The sequence below is a fragment of the Penicillium soppii genome (genome assembly GCF_028829465.1).
Source record: "Penicillium soppii strain IBT 18220 chromosome Unknown utg000003l, whole genome shotgun sequence".
In the NCBI taxonomy this organism is placed as follows: Eukaryota; Fungi; Ascomycota; class Eurotiomycetes; order Eurotiales; family Aspergillaceae; genus Penicillium; species Penicillium soppii.
The window spans coordinates 1,704,065-1,726,529 of record NW_026643233.1 but is presented as its reverse complement, the minus strand read 5'-3'; the positions used below and the strand labels follow the sequence as shown (position 1 = coordinate 1,726,529).

Sequence of the window (22,465 nt, the reverse complement as noted above, 5' to 3'; positions counted from 1 at the left end):
AGAAAGAGCGGGGAATCGTTAGCGAGATTTCGTGAATCGTCATGCTTCCCGAGGTCACTCAACTATAAATTCGCAATCGTAATTTCCACAGATCAAATGTCGATATCATTTTGCTAGGTACATGGGCTCGCTGGTACGCGGGCAGAAAGCTGAAATGGGTTCTTTCAGCTCTGATACACTACTTACCAAACTCAAAGAGTATTCCAGCCCCAAGAATCGAATTTGTCTGGGCTAGAATACAAAAGCTTGAATTTTTGCCACTCAACCAAAAAGCATCCCCAAGAAAGAGTGTTTCACTCCTCAGTCGACCAAGGCTAAAGTATCTTTCATCTAGTGAGTATGCCCATGTGCATTTCCATGCGCACGTAAGTTATGACTCCAGGGGCGACGTCTGGGTTCTTGTTTGTTTGAATCAGCTGCCAACGCTTCAGAGCCTCTTGAAGTCGGGAAAGCTGCATTTCTGCAGCCTTCTGGAGCAGCTGGAGGGGCAGCGCCTACTAGAGAGGGAGGAGAATTTGATGATGGAGAGAGCGTGGCTTGAGTGGCCGAAGATGGCTGATTTGAGGAGTTTTGCACGCTTGAAGGCAATTGTACACGTGAATATGGTGCACGTGAATATGGTGTACTCGAATATGGTGCACTCGAATATGGTGCACTCGAATATGGTGCACTCGAATATGGTGCACTCGAATATGGTGCACTCGAATATGGTGCACTCGCAGACACCGTCACATTTGATGATGATCGATAGAACGCACGAGCTGCAGCCACATCAGTGTCATCGAGGTGGTACAAGATAGTGCCCCAACCCATTGTATCGTAGTAACCGGAGGACAATGGGCTACCGTAGGCTCCAGAGCCAATCTCGACACCACCAAAAGTTTCCAAAGATTTGTTCCAGTATTGAGTCGTCCAAGGAGCAGATTGCCCTTTGATCTTAACATAGTGATTGTAGAGCACCTCCCACGCCCATCTTACACTACCACGAGATTGACTAGATATCTCGGGATAGCTGACGATGCCGTTGGTGTAACTCTCAAAGGGAACATCATATCCGAGGTTGTAACGCGCAAAATATTCGGCACTGCACGGCGTCAGTAAATCCAAGAGAAAGCCAGGAATACGTCTTACCCGAGGAGAATGCGGCTGTCATTGTATGCAAACAAGTCTTCACCTTGGTTCCATGCTTGTTGAGCAATAACACCGAGGAGAGCGTAATCCAACGACGAATGTCCCTGGTCTCGACCTTCTTCCTGACCTTGGCCAAGTGGACGACCAGTGCCGGGCTCTTCCACAATATTCGTTATTGCATTGTTGATCGCACCGTTTCCAGTTCCATTCTTGAAATAATTGACCGCAAAGTCCCACGTGGTCTTATTATCCGTCAGGACACCAATTGCCATGGTTGAAGCGACCTGGGCAAGCTCCCAATTGGCGAAAAAATGCTTCACGTTATGCTCTGAGCCAGCCAGATGATTCAGGAAGTACAAGTTCTTTTCCAGAAAAACATGCTGCATCATTGTCTGAAAAGAAGCGAGTCCGCTCTTTTGGAAAGGGGCGTAGTCTCGCAGTAGCTCTCCAGCATTTGCCAGCTCATGTCCCTGCAGGCCAGCCACCAGGTATTGATCGTCGTTTGCGCCGAGGGAAGTGAGACTTTCGGCCCAGGCAGTCAGAATATCCGCAGCGGCGTCAGCATACGATGTGTTTCTCTCAACTTTCCAGCGAAGGGCAAGTGCAAATGCTGCTGCTGCATCTTGCCAAAGGCGAGAGGCGTGGGCTGTGGTATCGCCCTCTGCATCACGATCCACGGCACTCACAGCCTGGGGGATGTAGGGAATGTTACCGGAGTCCATGGATGTTAACGCCCCCCAGCAAGTAGTCCACGGCTCTAGCTTCGCTACAATCTTCTTCTGAAGTCTGCTCACGTCATTACTAGAAACCAATAATCCAGGATGATTGAAACACGACACTATTGGGAGCCAGACCAGCAGAAATGCGATTTTTTTCATCGTGTATCAAGGAGTGTAGACTTAAAGAGCAAAATAGAGGAAGGAGTGACTTCAGTCTGGAGTACAGAGAAAGTTATCTCATCAGGGGAATGCCGAAGATATTAGGATTTATATTGTTACCTAGACGGTGCCTAAGTGTGTATCCCCCTTTCCTTACTGTGAGACATTTAGGTATATGTGAAACTCTCTTTTAGTTCGGGACTTTAATCAATATAGGAATGATTGTAAATGTCTCTGAAAAGTCACAAAGCCACCGATCTGGCAATTTACCCGTAGCAAAATTGATAAACTAGCGTGTTTCAGAGTAGAGTCCACGTAAGAAGAGGAGAGTATCTAATTGAATCTGATTTCAAGCGCCTCTGTAAGCGGCCTGGATTCCGAATATCTGAGCTCGGAATTCACTGTACGTAGGGGAAGAATTCACGCTTCGGGTGCACGGGTTGGCCCTGGTTCGAGATCAGATAGAATTACCCTTACAAAATTGAACTATGCTGTGCGAACGGTCCATGATTTTATTTTCAGATACTTGTAAGAAGTAATGATAATGAGATTGTGCCTCGCCACGAGATACAGCAATTGTACAAAGGACTTAACGAAAGATAATGTGTTCTCAGCGGTAATATTTCAAAAGTGCTCTTGACTCTCACGGCATAACGTTTCTATCATGAAAACAGGTGCGTAATCATGGTCTGACGAAGGAGCTGTTTGATTTAAGAAAAGGGGTCAATGACATTTTGAGTTCATGACCAAAAGGCTTAGCCCGTACAGCTATGGAAACGGAGCCAAAATCGTGAATCTTCGGTTTTCCGGCGGTTAAAAGATGATAGCGGTACATAATTGGGAGAGATACGTGCATAACTCCAACAATTGCGCATCAAATCCCAAAGAGCATCGGTAAGATTTCTTCTCCTTATATTCTGGGCATTATGGTTATTTGACTAGAATCATGCCCTGCCTTTCCGCAGCGTGCCTCTGTCGCATCCCTGCGGAACGGTTGGTTAACAACAATTCGTTGATAATCGAGAATAAGTCCGTAGCAGTGGCTTTGTGGCTTCCGTGACTTAGCTCATTTTGAGACTTCGATTGCGGGGACCAGAGTCCAATCACAAGTGCAGAAAGCAAATATTCTATCTCAAGCCATGCTCGCCCTGTTGAAGTGCAATTGCGCGCTCTCAGCGCCTAATCACGGCCGTTGCTCTTCGAATTTCATCCGTGTTAGCAGACTCCATGACCCAGCCTGGCCAAAATGGCTTCCTGCTCGAACGCCCGTTTATTCTTCACTATTGAAAGCTCAAGATCTGGAACAGGGTTTTTATTCACTCCAAAATTCAATCAAACAGATATTATTGCATGGCCCTGAATTTTAATTCGCGATCCACAACTACTGTAGGGATACTCATTCCACCGAACGCTCAAGGCTTGTTAACCGGGCCTTACAATTTTTCGGTGAAAAATATCAGCTCCGAAGGAGGGTCCGCTACCCACTCTGTAGATTTTCTAAGGATTCAACCTACCACTTTCAACCATCAAGTTCTCTATCACTATGCCTAAAGATAACGCTAAAATTGAGATTCAGATTTCTTAAGCAATGAGTTATTCATCGCAGCAATCTAAGCCCAATATTGCGAAAACTGCGCGTGAATTCCACGTGCCTAAGGGCCGGCTTCGGAATCGATGGCATAGTGTGAAATCCTTATTTTAACGCTAACCTAATGGTCGGAAGCTTAATTCTGCATAAGCATCTCCTTTGTGCTAATTTACTGATTACTTCGATAATGCGGCTGCTACAATAAACTAGTCATGAATCACTATTACCGCGAATTTTATCCTTAAGGAAGCGCATACCGATCCCGCAATTCTACTGCCTAAGGTCGGCGAGCATTAGACTCATCGGTTCTTCAAACGTGATCCTTAATATTACCGACGTCGCTGACGAGCCCTCGATATTAAACGAAGCCGAGTAATACATAAAGGGGTGGTAGAAAAGTGGTTTAAAGAATATACTCGGGTCGTCGAGGAGAATAGCATTTTACCCGGTGAAATCTAGAATTTTAATAAGACTAGCTTTTAGATTAGTGTTAGTAAAGATTAATAGATTATTATTCGAGAACCGAAGCGTAAAATATATTACAGTTCTGTTATAAATCGTGAATCTGTTATAGTAATAGAAGCAGTCTCGGCGGACGGCTTTATCGGTCTACCACTTATTATTTTAAGTGGTAAACAGAAAATGCTACGATAGTTTAACGCTATTTAAACTAATAAACATCTTAATATATCCGATTCTGGATATATGACCGATGTCTTAGTCTATAGTATTAAGCGACTAGTTTCATACGACCGGTTTAGATCATATTTTACCCGGCAATTTAGTGAATTTTATAGGAGGAATAATTTTGTTCTTTTCTTTTTATTACTATATTTGAGCCACTTTTTATAGACTCTCGATATCGGTGTTTAAAAAAGTGCAAAAATTAAGCTTAGCGCTCAAAGAGAGTGAAGCTCATTCTTCCCGCTATAAAAATAAACTTACAAGGATCGCAAACAGTGCTAAAATGCACACTGCTTTAGTGCATACATCACAGTCCGAATTAGATATGACTTAAGCTATCGGGGCTGCTCGCCACGCCAGATATAATGCTACCTGGGCAAGGGCAAATGCTACTGGCAGTGTAAATTGTTGGGGATGTCACCTGCCATCCCACTTGGGGATAGTCTCCCATGGAGTAGTTAGATCTCTCTCTTCCCTTCTCCTTCTCTCCTCCGTCCGCAATACAATATTCACATCTTCATATTCTATTGCCCCTTGTATGATTTTCATGATTAATGCTAGTGAGCTAAGGAGCATGAAATACAAAGCATATAAATGGACCGAAGCTAAGGATATTTCTAAACGGAAGCGGAAATAGGCCAAGATCAACACACAGATCAGAAGGCATGGACGCATACAAAGGAAGTGGGGGCGGGTTATGGCTATTGAATTCGTGTAATTTGGTATATGTATTATTCATTGCTATTTTAAATGCTTCAAGTTCATTTATATATATGGTTGAAATGGGAGTTGGAATTGAATCCTGAGAAAATTTACAGAGTGGGTGCAACTACAGAGTGTGTGGCGGACGCTCCTTCAGAGAGTCTGGGGTTTTTTACCGAAGAATTGCAAGGTCCTGTTATTTATTTTCTGTTAGATAGTTCCTTACTTTGCGCATTTACCCCACGCTGCTAAGTCTGGCTTACACCGAAGCGCTTTAATGTTATGGTATCGATAAACCTAGGGGAATGTAAAAACATTCAGAGATGGTACCTGCTAAAATTGAATAAGCACGATATCAAGCATGGAGTAATATTCTGAGCTGCCGGGCTTTTTCGTCATCAATGTTATGGTTTCTTCAATAATATTGATTGTTTGAAATAAGTTTGGAAATAAGTTTCCAAACTCGAGGGAAACAATGCCGCCAAGCGATAAAGTTGCCCAGAAGAACCCGTGAGGTTAGCATCATAGAGACATGCAAGACTTGAGAGTCTCTTGAGGGCCATTCAGGTTGGATCCATCCCTTCCTTGGCCATCTCAAACAATGGTCGGCTGCCGTCGTCTAGCTCCAGTGGTCTCACAGTCCGACTCTAGGACAGCACGACAAGCATCCTGCAACACATTATCGGTAGTTGAATGAGATGGGTTGCTTACTTTTCCTAAAACACGTGTTCGAATTATGATTCTACGCCTAGCTTCTGGGCATCACTGGCCCGAGAGAATATCTGGTGGAGTGATAAATATCGGCTGGCCAAACGTGCAGAGCTTATGCACGTACTCCTAAAGCATTCACTTGTGCGAGAACCACCATACAATGCAAAGAGGAAGATCCGTCACAATACCAAGCGGATGGATAAGCTGATTGGTTCTCGTAAGGAGAGCCTCGAAGCGCTCCAAATCCAAGCTCGTAGACGACGCCTCTATAGCGATGCAGCATGCACTCACTGCCAAAATGAAGGTGGCATCTTCGGCCGCTGTGTGGTCTTTAAAGGCCTTGAAGGAAAGATTTCTCACTGCGCGAATTGTCACTGGGGTGGCCGAAAAGATCTGACTTTGAGCGACCTTTACCGTAGGTTGGATCGTAAGTTGAATACCCGACCCTGAAAGCGAAACAAAGTTTCTCATCGATCACCTTTGGGTACTAAAATGGAACCACATATTTTGAATTTTCAGCATATGCTGGATTTGCGGCTTCTGAAACGGAATATTGTCCTGTTCTTCGCAATGAAGCGATCACGACAAAGTACACAACCTTGCTAGCGCTCACAGAGCCAGCCTTATACAACAACCTCGAAGATGACCCGGTGAATGCCTTTTTGACTCTCGGGCCCCTTGGGTTCGGTTTCAGTTCGTTCCCTTCCTGGAAATTGATTTAAGAGATGGTACCCTTCCTTAAATACGCACTATTTTCGTCTAAGTGAGTCTGATAGCTAAAGGCTTAGAAAAATATTATATATTTCACTAAGAATACCTAGCCCTATCTATAAAAATCTCTCCTTAGAGGGTGAAAATAATTTTATCTAGTCTATTAAGTAAGCTAAGGCCCTACCGGATAATTTCTTAAGTACACTTAGTGACTATCTGTCAGGACCCAAGTACTAAGCAGGTCTGACGATATATATCTCGCAGTCTCACACAGACTGCGAGATGGCCAGTTCGCACCTGCGAACTAGACCCAGGGCTGAGACCCTCGTAACGGGGTCTCACACTATCGGGGTTTCAAATTATAGGAGGTTAACAGTATAACAGACTATAGTGAAACTAAAGTTCTTAGCTGGTCATTCGCTCTAATCTCGTTTAACGCTACTTTTAATAAGACCAATTTTATGAACCCAGTTGTGAATCTTTAGCTTGATACTACAACTGTAAATTTATCTATATAGGGATACTTTACGGCGAACGCTATTTCGAAAACAGGGCCGGATTTTCTACTCGATATAGAGGCCGAGTTTACCCTTATGGTTAAGTTCGATATAAGTTTTTTAGGCGTCATCAATAGCTATTATTCTAATACTTTGCGGAATGATACTGAGACTCCTACCTGGCTCCGTACTGTTGGCAATTAGAATAACTCGTTGAATGTTGGCTATATAACGTTAGGTAATCAACTAGCAGGATCATGTTTATTCGCCGCAATCCTACTGCCTTTGCAGGTGCTTGTTTGTTTTCCTTGCTCAAAGCATGTGGGGCCCGAATTTTGGAACATCGGAAGCATTGATTATTGCATATAGATCAATTGGTCTTATCTAGTATATACCACTGGGCAAGTATCGAGGATTAATGTTATGTTCAAAAAGTTCAATAGTGAACTTTATGTAGCTAGGTATACGATGAACCTTTATATGTTCAATAATAATCTTGATTTTCTCAGCTATCGCGTACAGGTCATCCAAACCTAGGTAGGATGTTCTTTGGGCATGTTTCGGTTCCATTCTCGCAATGCAAGGGTTGAAGATAGATAGCCCCATAGCTGGATAACGACAGTGTGGAAGAAATAAAAAGGTCAAACGACTTGGAATCTTCTTCCCATGGAGAGTCTGATCGAAAGAGCGAGCACTCGAGGAGATGGAACTAATCGCGAATTTGAGGGACATAACTACGAGGTAATTTCCCTGGCTATTTCCCTGGATAACCAGGCGAAGTGGAAGACGTTTTCAATTGAAAAAAACATACAACAGTGAGGATTCGCTGGTGGTCACCCACCCAACTACTAACTCACCGGCGTGTGGCTTAAGTACGGCTGAGCGGACGGGAAGCCCTGTTTTCCACACCCTATGGTCGTATGTGCTAGAGTTGAAAGGAATAGAGGTTATGACCTAACACATTTGATAGGAGACGAAGTATCTGAATATGCGGTCATTTCGAGACGGGTTCTGAGAGACACTAGAAGCAAACAAAACCGAGGAAACAAACATAGTAAGACAGGCAATAGAGCTCCTTGAACTTATGCTCCGTTTTAGATCCACCTCGGAACACGGCCGTTCCTCGTCCCTTCTTAATTTCAGCAGAAGATTTACCTCTCCAGAAGGCTGGTGAATAACCCATTCCATTGCTTGCACACAATTTTCACTGCGATACGGTGAGCTGTGAGTCACGAAGGTGTGCTTCTGCTGGCCAACTTTGGCTCACATCACAACTCTATAGTATCAACTACCACTGATTCACAAAGTATGGGGTTTTCATTTTGTCCTTGACTAGCGATCTTGTCAATTGATTAGGATCCTAATCGTATCTGAGTTTCGTATACGTGGAAGCCTGGAAACTTACTGTGGTTGGCTTTCCGTCCTTTCTATCGCAACCTCTCCCGCATCCAGCAAACTTTTATAACTGTGTATGATCTCTTCGCGCTACCAGCTCTCATGACCTTGCATATACCCGGGGCCCTGACGGCCGCCTCAACGGCTTCGCTGCTCTACGCCGCCTCGGCACAGGCGGCTATCACCTCGATCCCTGCATCGCAGTGTCAGGAAGCCCCAAAGGTATAAGCGACCTCCTACTCGTCGCCTGCATGGCCCTGCTCCACCATACCCACGTTTCATATCTGGGCTTCATTTTCGAGCCCCTAGATTCCATCTCTCGGGGAGATATCGCCGGTGTGCCGCCTCTAGTCTCTCGTCTGATTTGTGACTTGTACCACCATGTAGTTCATCGGCTTCCTATACGCGGCAAAAAGGGTTACCATGATAAATTTCATCCAGATCCGTCTCAGGATTCTGAAGTTTATCTTGTGTTCCCTATATGCCTGACCTCTCCGCACAATTTACTAGCCATGGCGCATATGGCGAACACCAGTTTGTGTAACGTCTTTTGGGCGGATATTCGGACATGGTTTTCTGACTGTAGGGTCAAATCTTCGCCAGAAGTGCCGCCAGATAGGAGGGAAAGCACCAATGACAAATTGTGATGTCTTAAAAGAGCGATGAAAAGAACACAGGCTGGTATTGAAGCACATTGTATTTAAGATGAATTGGATGTAATGCGGTGAAAATCAGGAGGCAACAATCATGAAAGTGAATCAATTTTGAGCTGCTCTAATCTTTATTGGTTTAGGTCTGGATTAATTTCCCTATTTAGTTTAATTTGACTTACTGTGTGGCCATCTCTGCCTTCAAACCGCTTGCGATGATTGGGTTTTATAATCTTGCCATTCGCGAGAAGATTACTGCCAGGCCATCATTTCTTCTTTTCTTTCTATTTGCGATGATTTTTCATAGTATCAATACCCCTATCTCATCAAACTCATTTCGCGCAAGACCAGTCCTATCCTTCATCGTACAATTTCCATGTTTGTAGGCCAAGAAAATAGGAATGGAAAAGGTTGACCGATTGGACTTTCTAACAAAGAAAGCCCTTATCCCTTGCGAATACGTCTAACGTGTGCATTATTTATCCGCTGGCTTGTCATGATAAATTCTGAATTTCACAACTCTTACCGTGGCTAGCCTGCCCCTCGGCGCCTCTCACTTGTGATAATGATATCTGAACCTGATTCCATGTATCAAAATAGGCGGTGCACGAATTACCAGCATTTAAGTGATGTCTGTAACAAGTCTAGACTAGCGACCACAGTAGGTCAAGGTTAGGTAGAGAAAAAACACTTGATTTTGGTGTTTCAGTAACGATGTCCCATAGACGTGAGGCGTGGCTACCACGTTATAAGAAACTACGGTGATATGAAATTTACATTAACATAAATATTTGAATAAGAACAATACGGTGTACGCTTCGTTTTCGTTGAAATAACAATTCTCGAATGATTTGGTATCTAGGGGCAAAACTGGCCGGATTTGGTCCAAGGTGGTCAGGTGTCGTATAGCAGTGTGACCTGATCAAAGAAACCTTCCGGAAACAGAGTGGGTAGTTCGTCACCGTTGCGCGTCTAGAGTTAAGCAAAGTCTAGAATGCGAAGTAAACTAAACTAGGGTAGGTCAAGCTTTTCGCAGATAATCTTATCCCTTGCATACTTCTATGCTACCGAACACGCCATCTCGCGAGCTTTTTACTATCAGGATACAAATGGAAGCTTGACCATAGCCTATCGCACTTTATAAAGTTGATGAAATAACGCGCAAGATAGTCCCTAACCCTCTAGGGCATACACTACCAACTCAAATGATGAGATTTTGGCAGCGTTTACACCGCGGGGCTTTGGGGGCCTTCCACGCCAAACAAGACACAATATATGATGAAGAGAATCTTGAATGGGGCTCTGGGTCACTGCAATTCCCGCGACGGAATTGCCGACTGGTGCCAAGGCCGAGAAGGGCTAGAGTGCTTCTCCTTCTGATAGACATGATGGTCGTCGGGCTGCTACTCCAGATTTTCGAGCCGCTCATCACTCTTCTACACAGAAATGAAGAGCTCTTCGGGTCACGAGTAGCCCTGCACACCCCTGTCACGCCAGGTTCTCAGCATAGAATAACCTCATTGTGCGAGATACCGCGAATCCTACACCAAACCACCGCCACCGAGACGGTTCCAGAAAAGTGGATAGAGCCGCAGCAGAGTTGCAAAGAGGCCTATTCAGACTTTGAATACAAGGTAATCATTATTCATACGTTGTGGAAAGTGCCATGAACCTGCGAATGCTTAGCTTCGTATCGAAGGAACTGACTACTTTTGGGCTCTACTGATTCATTGTCTAGGTATGGACCGATGAGTCGGCTCGAAACTTCCTCTCCGTCGAATATTCCTGGTTCGTGGATATATGGGATGCCTACCCCTTCCCAATCCAGCGTGCAGATGCTCTGCGCTATTTTGTTCTGCATCATTTTGGTGGTGTCTACCTTGACATCGATACCTGGTGCAATTAGAGTTTCCCTATCCACGAAATTGAATCCGACAATTTGACGCACTACGCCTTGTTTAAATCAACAGTTCCGACCGGTCTAACTAACGACTTCATAATAATCTCTGCCCGGCATCCAGTTTACACCGCGGCAATTGCCAAACTACCCATCTTTCATGCCATAAGTCGTCTCTGGGCTCGATGGCAACCCTACTCCGCCACCATGATATCCGCTGGGCCCATGTTCCTCACTATGGTGATAAAGGATTACTTGCTTCAGCAGCCTTCGCTTCCCTCGCCGGCAGTAAGGGTCATCAATGCAACGGAGTTAGCACCGTATATTACCGACCTGGAGGGCGGCACTTGGCATAGATCAGACGCACAGGTAGTCATGTGGATTGGACGTAGGCCATGGACTTGGTTCCTCATGGGAGCGATTGGGCTAGCTGCTGGCTTGTCCATCTTCCACCGTGTACTCATGCTTATTCTTGATCGTGTGCTTCGTAAGGCTGAGTCCAGTCACAGCAACCCAAAGTTGGCCAAGGCATCATGACAGAGACAAAATAATAGATTAATATCGAAGCTATTATTGATAGTTATTATATATTATGTGTCGATCCAGCCACACTGTCAGCTGAAGTAGTATTATTTTCCTATGAACGCAGATACTTCACAGCACGATCAACGTCATTGCAGTGGATCGCTCGCACATATTTCTCTGATATCAACAGCGATATCTCCCAATATACCTTCGAATGGAGGTGTAGACACTTTCACGACATAATGCTTGTCGTCAACGTTGGCCAGATGAAGCTCATTCCCAATACGTTTCCAAGGTCCATTCCAGTACAGGGAAGTGATCAAGCTCTTTCCATCGCGGCAGAGGTCAAGCATTCCCTCTATTCCTACCCCAAACGCTGCACTTCCGCAGACGGATACCACGGCACTTTGGCCATGTGGAATTAAGATCTGATCGACATCTTCGGGGGAGATGAGCCTAAGAGTATCGCCTTTCTCGTACGGTTGGCCACTGGTAACACTGTTAGTCAAAGAACGAGAGCACCACTTGAATCAATCATCATACTGGACGCAAATTAGGTTCCTCAGGGAGATGGTGCCTTTGGCCAGACTGTTGTTTATGGTCAAAGAAAGATGTTGTGTAGCGTGACAATTCATTTGTTTTGTCTGATAGGAAATTAGAGCGCTCGGTTGAATTTGAAAATTTGTTAAACTTTTATACTTCCGCATGATGGAATGCTAGGCTAGACTCTCCTGTCACTCGATGTACAAAAGCACCCCATCCCAACTTAAAGCTATTGGCGGCGGGTGGTACCTACTTACCATAGATTGAGATAACTCGGCATCGATTTGATCGAGAGACACGTAAGTCATCTCAATTCGGAAAACGCGCAGGTGGCGGATCAAATTCCAGTAATTCGTTGCAGTGGAAGCCACCAAAGGCAAACTTTGGCCAAGGTGTGTGGAAACGCTAGGCATCTGCGTTTCCGAGCCGCGAAGGGATCTTCCGCATTTTCCACCTTTTTGTCAGTAATGTGACGAGTTTTATAGACTAAAGATTTTGCAGAGTGGCAAACATGGCCAGGACGATTGTAAGCGAACGTGGGATCTGTTGTAAGAGGCGAAAATAATTATAGTAAGCGTTCGGTTGAATCAGACATTCACAATGCTAGTAAAGATTAGAGCTGTATTGCACATACCTTGATTCCACTTGATGAGGGTAATTTCAAGTGACCGGTTATTATGATACCATAAACGGGGAGGTAGTTTGGTTGCTCCATTGTTAAAGCTTGGCCATCTTGGCATCCCTTCATCCCTGTTGACCAGTCACATTGTACGTAATCCGTCATACACCTTCTACATTTCAGGTGTCGGGTCGCCCTACAGTACCCGTTTCCCTACAGTTATCTCTGGAGGGCGAAGCAGATTCACCTTGATCGTGAATTATGTCTAAGCCAAGGCTAATTACACGTATGAAATTGGGAGCAATGCGGTCGGAATGTATGTGTATTTGTATATGTATTATTTGCCTCATTTTGTTTCGTTGCAAGCTTAGTGCTCACCGTAGCTTCGAATTCTATATCCGAATAAAAAGAAACTAATTCAACTGTACATAGTGTCGCAGGGCACACTAGTGAACGAACACACATGTCTAGATCCTGTCTCCTTCAATAACCAGCCGCATTGGGCATCTCCTTTGGCGTGTCGTTTCGTAATTGGTTGGTGATTAGATCACCAAATGAAGGTGACCACTCCACCCGCGGGCTCAGGCTGTCAAGGCCCCAGAGCTCAGACACGAACTTGAGGATGGAGGTGTGGGTAAAATCATTATTGCCCGACTTGGGCCTGTTTTGAACTAAGCCCTTTTCCACCCAGGGTGATATCAATATGGTGGGGACACGAACGCCAAGGCGATCAAAATGGAACGTATATTTCTTCCCATCAGGGGCCTTCTCAGTATAAGTCAATTGGTCGCCGGCCGGAACACCGGTGGGAGGGGGTACATGGTCGCCAAATCCTCCGTGTTCATCCCAGGTGATGATTAAGAGAGTTTGGTTCCATTGCGGCGAGCTCCGGAGTGTGTCGTAGATACCCTTCATAAAATTCTCACCCATATTGATTGGGGACTTTGGATGCATAGACATATAACGACAACACTCCGGGTTGAGCCACGTGAATTGTGGTAGCGTGCCAGCTTTAGCATCTTGGTAGAAGCGATCAATAGGAAGAACGTTGGTCTTGCTATTTCCCGACCTCGTAGTCCATTCGTAAAAAAGTGAGTCCGGCGGGAAGCTTGATTTTCCTAGGTTTGTGGTATTTTCGTAGTTGATCCATGTGATATTCTTCTCTGATAGTTGCTGGAAGATTGAATTTTGAGGTAGGCTTGAGTGATAGAAAGCCCCTTTATCATGGCCCTTTCCGTAAGAGGTGCCAGAAGTCAAGTATGCACGATTTGGATTCGATGCTCCGGGTACCGAGGCGAACCAGCGGTCGAACAGTGCAAAATTCTCCACCATAGCACTGGTGACGGGAACGAGGTCTGGCTTGTAGTAATTTATCACTTCAGTCTCCTCTGGCTGGGTGTTCAAGTGGTAGATTCGGCCTTGCTCGGTGATAAAACCATTCATAGACGAGGTCGCATCGGTAGGTGGGTGATAGTCGCCAAAAATCTGCATATTTCCCCCTGTAAGAGAATGATCCGGGGAATTTTTGACAATGTTTTCTGCTGTATCCGCCGCACAAAAGTTATTTGCGGTCGACTTCAAAACGTTTGCTGAGTTGCAATAGATATGATTGACCAATCCATCGATTGTTGCATTGTAGGTGAAACCACCAGCGAGAGTGTCAAATGAGCGATTCTCTTGCACTAGTACAACGACATTTTTGATATTTTTGATATATGAGGTTTGGGCGCGTGCAAAAGTATAGATCACTGCCTACCAATCACCGGCGAGGCATCTCAAATACTAGCATCGACGGTATACATCCAAGAAATGGCTACCCATACTATTCATACATGGTATCTGGATTGGCCTGTACCCTTATACAGGCTTTCTCCGAGAGTTAAACATGCAAATAGGGATGGGAGCGACGGAAGGTAGTGAGATTGGCATCATCGCACTTGAAATCGTACCGGTAAGCTCTCGGAGAACTCATCCTGTTCTGAAAAAAGAGGTGATGATCGGTGAGATCATGGAAACCATGCAGTACCATGGATGTAATAAGTTTGTGCTTGTTTCTCATTCTTATGGTTCCATAATCCCCGCGCACCTTCTTACGTCCCATCGGTTTGCTCCGCTTATCGGGCCTACGGTCTTCATTGATCCAGTGTCATTCCTTCTCCACCTGCCTGACGTGGCATACAATTTCATAGCCCGCCGACCAGCACGAGCTAATGAATGTCAGCTATGGTATTTTGGAAGCAAAAACATTGGAGTTGCGCATACATTGGCAAGGAGATTCTCTTGGATTGACAACATCATTTGGAAGGAGACTATCGACCGATGAAGACATTAAGGTGCTAATGATACAGATTGTGTACGGGAGCACGCGGTGACATTGAGGCGATCAGCATCGGATTTATTTCAATGAGGACTGATGTGATGCCTATTGCTATTGTAGTTCCGAATTTGCTCCTATCATCTTGTTTATTTGGACGAGTCAGGGTGTGATAAGCCGATAGGCTTTAGAAAAACAGGCTGATCTCCCTATGGCACAACATCTCCTTAAATCCCTGAATTCCATCGTGATCAGCAGTGCCAGATCCTCACAGCGTACACCCAGGATGACATTATTTTGTCCCGTGTTTATAACGGTTCAAGAGAGTCCACTATTTTCGAGGATTTTATGCATTACTTCTTCATTGTGAGAAATGGCTAGAGTTTGAATTCATTATTGTAATGAATAATGCCTTCTTTTTGCACCTGGCGAGGATTTTTTGTATTGGAGATGGCGCGATACCACTCACTGGATCCATAATACCCAAGGCTTCCATTAATTTGTATTCATATGCATAAGTGCTTCAGAAACTATACAACACACAAACCAAAATCCGGAATCCCTAAGAACCCATCAAGCTACAGAGTAGAATGATTGCGTAAAGCAACAACCTTCCCTTGTATTGTATCATTGAAAATATCACGATATAGTAGCCATTTCTTTCACAGTCACCCCTTGAACATCGGTCATCCGAATCCTCACTGACTCTCGCAAAAACTGTAATCGTTCTATAAAGCCCTCGTTGATCCCCTCATCTTTCTCATCAGGATGGGTCAATATAACCACCTTCTCTCCCTTTTCATCGTACAATTTCTTCACAAGCTCGTAGTTAGACTCTGAACAAAGAGCCGCATTTTCAACTACCATGCCCATATATCCACATTGTTCTAACGGGTAGGGATTGGACAGCAGATCAGCCGAAACAGGAAGCTTCTGCAACTCTAACAACAAGAAGAACGCCAATTGGCCACTTATGCAGGCCAAATGAAGTTTCATTTCGTCCCCACCCCGGTCGAAGAACTCCGCGTACATCCGTCGAAGAGCCATTCGCTCCTGCGGTGTCTGACAATTGTAGAACCCATAATCTAAAGCGACAGCTTGCATCGGTTCTACGGTCGGCAGTCGAGTAAAGCGCTTTAATTCCCAAACACTCTGGTACCAGGTTCCCACAACGTTCATGAGGGTTCCGAAATTACGCAGTTGCGGGATGGCATGCCCAAGGCCGTACTTTTTAAACAGACCGACCATATCAGACTGTTCCATGGCCTTCCAAAACTCTTGAAATTTGCACTTGCCGATAAGCACCCTGTAGAGGTTTGCTAGCGTCGTAACACCATGATGATCTCGAGCCGTGCAGAAGCCAAGGAAAATCCAGTTGTCTTCATCTGTATCTGGAACGAATCCGTTTGAGATTTGATAGAAGAAAATGTATGCCTCGAGTTTCTCCCGCGGCTTCCACTGATCAAATGGAATTTTGCGATCTCTTGACTCGACTAAATGCAGTTGCGATTGAATACCCTTCCATAAATCATGTACTGCGCCGGTGGCGAAGCCATCCTGCTGATGTAACCAACGCATTTCTCGTTGAAGTGTGGGAGAAGGTATCTGGGAGCTGCGGAACAGGAGAAACTCTTTCAATTTGTTACTTCGCCATGCCTCTCGAAGTTCATCTTCTGTGACTCCATAGCTATTCACTAGCTGGCAATATATGTAAAAAATTCTTCTTCGGTCGTTTGCGGATGCGAAGTATTGGAAGCCAAAGGCCGCTGCCACAAGATCATCTGTTGGAAACTCCTTTCGTTGGCACGCCAGAATGAAGTCGTCCGCCTCGTCTAAAGGTCTTCCGAGCCTGCAGGAATACTTGTGCTTTAACCAGTGCAGCCTTTGGCATATTTTGCTACAATATAATGCCGTGTCACATTTTGAGCAGGGGGTTAGTGAAACTGTTGTGGTACGACATTGGGCGCAAAAATTGGATATCAACTGGGGACCAATTGACTCTGGAGTTTGTGTCTCGTCTGTTTCAGCAACAAGCGATATGTCAGGAATATTCGTCTGGCTTTGGTTGGTTCTATAGCTAGAATTAGTATCTGCTAGTATTGAATACTGTGCCTCGTACCTGTCAGCCATTGCTCTTGAGCTACAGGTTGACAGCCACTCCACTTGTCTTGCCTGGGATCTAGGATCTGGAATATGGCGATTGAATGGGGACCATTTTGCTATTTTCGGTGCCACTGGAGTTGAAATAGTTGACTCCTTGACCGCATCGATGTGTTTGTCGTCATTTACCGCACACTCATGCCGCAGCACATCGCGGAGGTTCTGAACCGCAGGATCTATTTTGCCTTGATATAAGGACGGGATAATCAGAGAGCTGGGTAACGTCCATTGTGAATAAACTTTGCCATGATTGTTGCGCGCTTGAAAGAGAGCCAAGCTCTGCAGAATGTGGCCACACATAAAACATGTTTTTTTGCTGATACCGAGGTATGGAACAGTTCGAGCCACACCTTCGTTGCTAATAAGATAGGTAACCATTCCCATTTCAGCATGGACCCATTTCTTCTTTCGGAGTTCCGTCTCCAATTTTTTTTTGGTCCGCTTTGGATAATGATTGGGGACACAACGACATGCTCGGTGGAACCTGCTTCGCCTTAGATCCCGGGACGAGCGTAATCTTCAGGCTCTGGAAACCTTCGATCTCTTGCGCTGCTTCTAAAAAAGGTGGCGTAGGCGTATTTAGGGCGACAAAGAAATCCCAGCTCACGGACTAGTCGTTTTACCTGCTTTGCTGTAAAGAGTTGATTGATTTTAGAGTAGAAAGTTGTGCTGTAGCAACGATCGTCGACAATTCTCACTAGGTCTGTTGAAGAGATCTCTCTTGAGAGAAATTTCTCCAAAGGTGCAACCAAATTCCGCATTTTCTTCTTTTCTCTTATTAGAGCGAGGAGCTTTGATGCATGATAAGTAAGTCGTGGACTATAGTATTCGCTGAGCATCGCTTGGAGGTTCGGTAAACACTCCACGTCAAGGGATTCTGGTATTGATTGTAAATCAGACTTGAGGGGTCGGATCGATACTTATCAATAAAAATTCCAAGCATACCTCTGTTTGCAACTAGTTCCAGCTGCCTCGCCATCTCCCCTAAGAGCTTGATGTCCTGTTCCTCCCATTCAGCATTCCTCAACGCTAGGATATTTACCTCGTCATTGGTCTCCTGCATAGCTGTACAAGTTACAAAGTGCGCTTCCTTCTTGTAGCAGAGTATCTCAGCCAGTCGATCGAGAAACCGCATCTTGACCGACTTCGTACCCTCCTCCGTCAAAGAAGCGGCAATGCTCGTCCAGGGCTGTTTATCGCCATCCATTTGCTCATCACCTGAGCTCTCCGCTTGGCTCACCTCTCCATCCACACTTGTCTCCAAGGGAGTACGTTGTTGATGTTTGACTTGACAGATTGCAGCTAAAGTTGTGATATCTGATTCTATTTCTGTCGGGAGATGCCAAGAACTAGCCTCGTAGCTAGGTACTTGGGAAGATCGATGGAGACATTTGACGCGTTTCATTTCGTCGTGTATCATCAATCGCGAACTTGCGTCTGGTTCACCCCTAAGCCGATTTAATGAAGGACGCTATAGAGGGTAGGCATGTTAGGTAGGTGGATATAAAGGGGGTCGGATGGTTGAGGGGCAATTGGGCATCATGCATGGAAAGCCATCGAAACTAAAGCCGCACTGACCTTGTAGGGGACGAAATGTCATGTGAATGCATGGCGCATAGACACGTTGTAATATCTTCTCGCCGCAGCCTTGTCAGACGGCTAGCGCACTTATTTGTATCACACCCCCGAAACCTCGCGTGATTCCTCTAAGCTCCCAAAACATTAGTGTTACCTAGGGAGCCACCCACAGGGCTGCCCCATGGAAAGTACCATATTCCGGGAGGCTTTGGAAATTTTGGCGCTGATGTGACTTGGCAGGCTATTGGCGGAATCACTTAATCATGACCCATAATCTGTGTAAACAGGTCACCGAACGTATAGGTCTGTTTGTGGTTGGCATTTACCGTCCATGACTACCGATGTGAGCTAATTGAGCGGAAATAATGGCACTTATCGCGGTAAGTCTGTTCCCTGGTATTCCGTAGGAGGCCTAGTCTACACTTAGAGAACAGGTAACGAGGTATTTCTTTGACCCGTCTTTTTGGGAACGGTGAGCTACAGTGAAATAAGGAAAAGGTAGCCCACAAACTGCCATCGCTGATTACTACACCATACTACGGGTTACTTGCGCTCGATACTGGTGTGTCGAGATAGAATGGTGGAGCTGTAGAATGAATTTTGGGAAAGGGCCATTTGTAAATGCTTTGATCTGTGGCGTTCACACTATCTCACTCGTGAGGAAATTGCCCGACGAGGGTGTGCTGTGGTTATGCCTGTGAGTACTGTCTGAAATAATAATACCCACCAGCCATAGCAATTGCTGCCGATCACGAGGATCGAAGGGCGAGATTATGCATGCTCAATCCTTCTATTGCTCGTTGTAAGATATCTAAACATCTAATAGATATTATTGGACAACGTAATCAGGAAGGTTCTGGACTTATAGGTAGAAAATGGCACGACTAAAAGTGCAAGCGATCTGGATGATGAATGTGACTAATCTAAGCTCAACTAGTGTTGAGCTCTGACTTTCATTGTTTATGAATGAACTGCAAATTTATATGTTTTCTACATCTTTGCGACCACAAGCATCTGATACTACATTTGTGGGCTAAAGCAAACGGTTAGCCATATCAACGAGTATCTTGTAGTTATCACTATCAACAAGAAACGTTAAAGCCTAACTACGTAGAGATAAATAAAAACCGATTAAAAGAAAACTAAGGAGATACTAAGATAATGTGTAGGCTGAAGGAGCAATGTTAACAAAGACCTTAGGGAAAATATGAATAGGGTTCAATTCCTTTTAAATTGGCTTTTTTATAGCTTTGGTCTCTTGGTCTTTTCTTCAGCTTTTATCTGCAATATTGTTGGAACTAGGAAATAGACCACGCAAAATGGTGACTCAGACGAGTCTGATTCCTAATTCAGACTGATTCAAAGTGCTTACATTAAAGTGGATCTGATCTCGGGAGTGACTAGTAAGCTATGTGGATGTTAAGCCCGGCGTAAATATGCAACACTAACAAACCTTCGAGTCTTGCCTTGACCGTTGATCTTTGACTAAATCCAGCAAGGGATGTTTATGCGAGTACAATATAGCATTCATTTGACTATCCTCATCTGTACCGAGAACTCTGTAGTCAACTATGAACAATATCACAGTTGCTGGAAAACAATTCCACCCCCACACAAGCCTTGGCCATGCATGCGGATCTCCAACCCCCGCCCGATTCAAATTAGTAGCATACAATGAGGCGAAGCAACGTGAAAGAATAACAATCAGGCCAGATAGAGCATCTGAAACTTGAGCGAAAAGGACGGAATATTCTAATTGACATCATTAGTTTCTTTGTGTGATTGTGTTGGGTAACCCCTGTCACCTGAAAACCCAGAGCGCATAGTCAGTGCCCTTCAATCTTGCACACTACTCCGTTCGAGTCATATTGACTAGTTTTAAGGACCTTGGAAATTTCAACGGTTTCTTGCTTCATTTTTAGTCATTAGTGATATTGAGGCCCGAAGAATCGGCAAAAATGTGATTCCTACACGAATCAACGCCCCACCAAAAGTCTCGGTTGATTTCTTTTTTGGCAAGTGCAGGGTTATGAGGATCAACAGCATAAATAGACACGCTGCACCTACCACGGCTTCAATTCTGTCGCCGATGAAGAGGTGGAGGCTTTATGCGGCCGCTAAAATTGGGAAGAGAAACCACGTTAGTACTAAAATCTTAGTAAGAATAGTTTTCGAATATTTTGGAATTTACCGATGATTTCCTTACTTCATACATAATAAACCGAAATTGTTCTTGGAGAGGCACTGCGTTGGCTGTGCTTTACAAAATAAATTACTCATACAGGGATTGAAAGGCCTTTATTTGGCCCCCACGGACTAAGGCTCCCGTCGTTGCACTAGGATGTAACACTAGATATCCGTGGTTTTGAAAATGACTGTAGCACTCATACCTATGCTTCATGACAATCTAGAATCAGACGATAGCATGCATAAGCCCGGGTGCTATGCTATAAAATGCTTTGTACATCCAAATGAGGTAACAGACTTCTTTGTATTAGATTGGATGCAGCTGGGCTACAGGCTCGGAAGTACAATAGTGGATCCCAAGTGAAATTTAATGAATTATGAGTGGAGACTAAGAAAAGTCAGTGATTCTATTGGCCAAATGGGTCTCGCGTATATGCACGTCCCAGCCTAAGTGGGTCGTGGCCGGGTGATGTTGAGCCTCTTTAGCGCTTGACGGGAAGAGCAGATCAGTACTAGTATTGAACCAGTTTTGGTGTACATCGTCGAATATATTTTATTTATTAATGCCACTAACAGGTGTGGTACCTCGATCCAATCACAAACCCCGGTTTGTGTTAGTTCGATTGTTTTCGGCTCAGCCCAGGTTACAACTCATAATTCATTCCCAATGTGGCATCTCCTAAAATAATTCACACAGCCCTGCTCGAGATTATTCAGGCCATGAAGATTCTACTGAATCCAGTAAGTATGAGTGACAAGCCTCATAATGTATGATATACAATGTAAATGCCATTTGATCGACATCAATTCTACATATGGGGCTATCAGTGCTTTTTCGCAACAAATTCCTTAAATGGAATATTAACGTATATATTTTCAGATGTGCATACTTGCTTTTAGGAAACAGGGAAATTAAATCTCCAACATACAAATACACCGCAATCGACTCCAAAATACCTTGACCCATCAACGCTAAGTGGGGCACAGGAGAGCCCAATAAAATGACCTTTAACGGAATCCTTGATGCCGAGCTTGGGCGAGATCCCAGGCTGAGGCTCTGATCGACTATTGGGGGAAGATGATCATCCCCTCATAGTAAAGTAAATTCACCGAACGCGGGTCCCTTTGTTTTGGCCGATCACATCCTCAAACTGCATAGCCACTAGTTAGGCGTTCTTTGCATCGTTTCAGGCGTTTTTCTATTTAAGTGTCTGTCATAGCTCGGGTGAACTTAATTCAGGTACTCGTGGATCGGCAGAGAGGGTTCAAACATAGGATCAAGACCCTCGGGGTTATCCACTTTTCTTTAAAGCCGTTTCTTCTGAAGTCTTATTAAACCCCGTTCCCCGTTCCTCTGCAAGGCAGATTTATGTACTTCTCAACAAAGCTTGCGCCTTCCGCAATTCCGTATTACTTGTTACCTCATCTCACATGGCCTTTTAAGCCACAACTCACACAGTTATAGTATATCCAATCTAAGCACATACAACATGTCTGCCTACAAAATTTCCAATTCGGCGTCTTTGCCGACTGTCTTCGATCAAATTAGGCAATCAACACTCACCTACAACACCAACCAAAGTGTTACATATCTTCGCTCTCAGATGAATACCTCCTCGCCTCCTCATACAAGTTCCAACCGGGTTAGCAAGGCTATGAAGGGAAAGCGAGTTCATGCATGCGAACGCCCCGGAT

At 44.7% G+C, this 22,465-nt stretch overlaps 7 protein-coding genes across 7 annotated transcripts; 2 read left to right on the top strand and 5 right to left on the bottom strand.

The window, feature by feature from the left end:
* Positions 1 to 330: 330 nt before the first annotated feature.
* On the bottom strand, positions 331 to 1,853 carry N7529_002786 (uncharacterized protein; the record flags this gene model as incomplete). Its single annotated transcript, XM_057238314.1, has 2 exons — positions 331 to 1,084; positions 1,132 to 1,853. The coding sequence occupies 2 exons, from the start codon at positions 1,851 to 1,853 to the stop codon at positions 331 to 333; spliced, it is 1,476 nt and encodes a 491-aa protein (XP_057100925.1).
* An 8,482-nt stretch (positions 1,854 to 10,335) lies between these two features.
* On the top strand, positions 10,336 to 10,853 carry N7529_002785 (glycosyltransferase family 32 protein; the record flags this gene model as incomplete). Its single annotated transcript, XM_057238313.1, has 2 exons — positions 10,336 to 10,581; positions 10,686 to 10,853. 2 exons carry the CDS (start codon positions 10,336 to 10,338, stop codon positions 10,851 to 10,853), a joined length of 414 nt encoding a protein of 137 aa, XP_057100924.1.
* A 198-nt stretch (positions 10,854 to 11,051) lies between these two features.
* Positions 11,052 to 11,381, top strand: N7529_002784 (uncharacterized protein; the record flags this gene model as incomplete). Its single annotated transcript, XM_057238312.1, has 1 exon — positions 11,052 to 11,381. The coding sequence occupies one exon, from the start codon at positions 11,052 to 11,054 to the stop codon at positions 11,379 to 11,381; it is 330 nt and encodes a 109-aa protein (XP_057100923.1).
* A 134-nt stretch (positions 11,382 to 11,515) lies between these two features.
* On the bottom strand, positions 11,516 to 12,325 carry N7529_002783 (uncharacterized protein; the record flags this gene model as incomplete). The annotated part of the gene is made up of 3 exons (XM_057238311.1): positions 11,516 to 11,858; positions 11,913 to 12,013; positions 12,170 to 12,325. The coding sequence occupies 3 exons, from the start codon at positions 12,323 to 12,325 to the stop codon at positions 11,516 to 11,518; spliced, it is 600 nt and encodes a 199-aa protein (XP_057100922.1).
* Positions 12,326 to 13,014: 689 nt separating this feature from the next.
* On the bottom strand, positions 13,015 to 14,022 carry N7529_002782 (uncharacterized protein; the record flags this gene model as incomplete). The annotated part of the gene is made up of 1 exon (XM_057238310.1): positions 13,015 to 14,022. The coding sequence occupies one exon, from the start codon at positions 14,020 to 14,022 to the stop codon at positions 13,015 to 13,017; it is 1,008 nt and encodes a 335-aa protein (XP_057100921.1).
* Positions 14,023 to 15,484: 1,462 nt separating this feature from the next.
* On the bottom strand, positions 15,485 to 16,423 carry N7529_002781 (uncharacterized protein; the record flags this gene model as incomplete). The annotated part of the gene is made up of 1 exon (XM_057238309.1): positions 15,485 to 16,423. One exon carries the CDS (start codon positions 16,421 to 16,423, stop codon positions 15,485 to 15,487), a length of 939 nt encoding a protein of 312 aa, XP_057100920.1.
* Positions 16,424 to 17,783: 1,360 nt separating this feature from the next.
* On the bottom strand, positions 17,784 to 18,410 carry N7529_002780 (uncharacterized protein; the record flags this gene model as incomplete). The annotated part of the gene is made up of 1 exon (XM_057238308.1): positions 17,784 to 18,410. The coding sequence occupies one exon, from the start codon at positions 18,408 to 18,410 to the stop codon at positions 17,784 to 17,786; it is 627 nt and encodes a 208-aa protein (XP_057100919.1).
* Between the last annotated feature and the right edge of the window lie 4,055 nt (positions 18,411 to 22,465).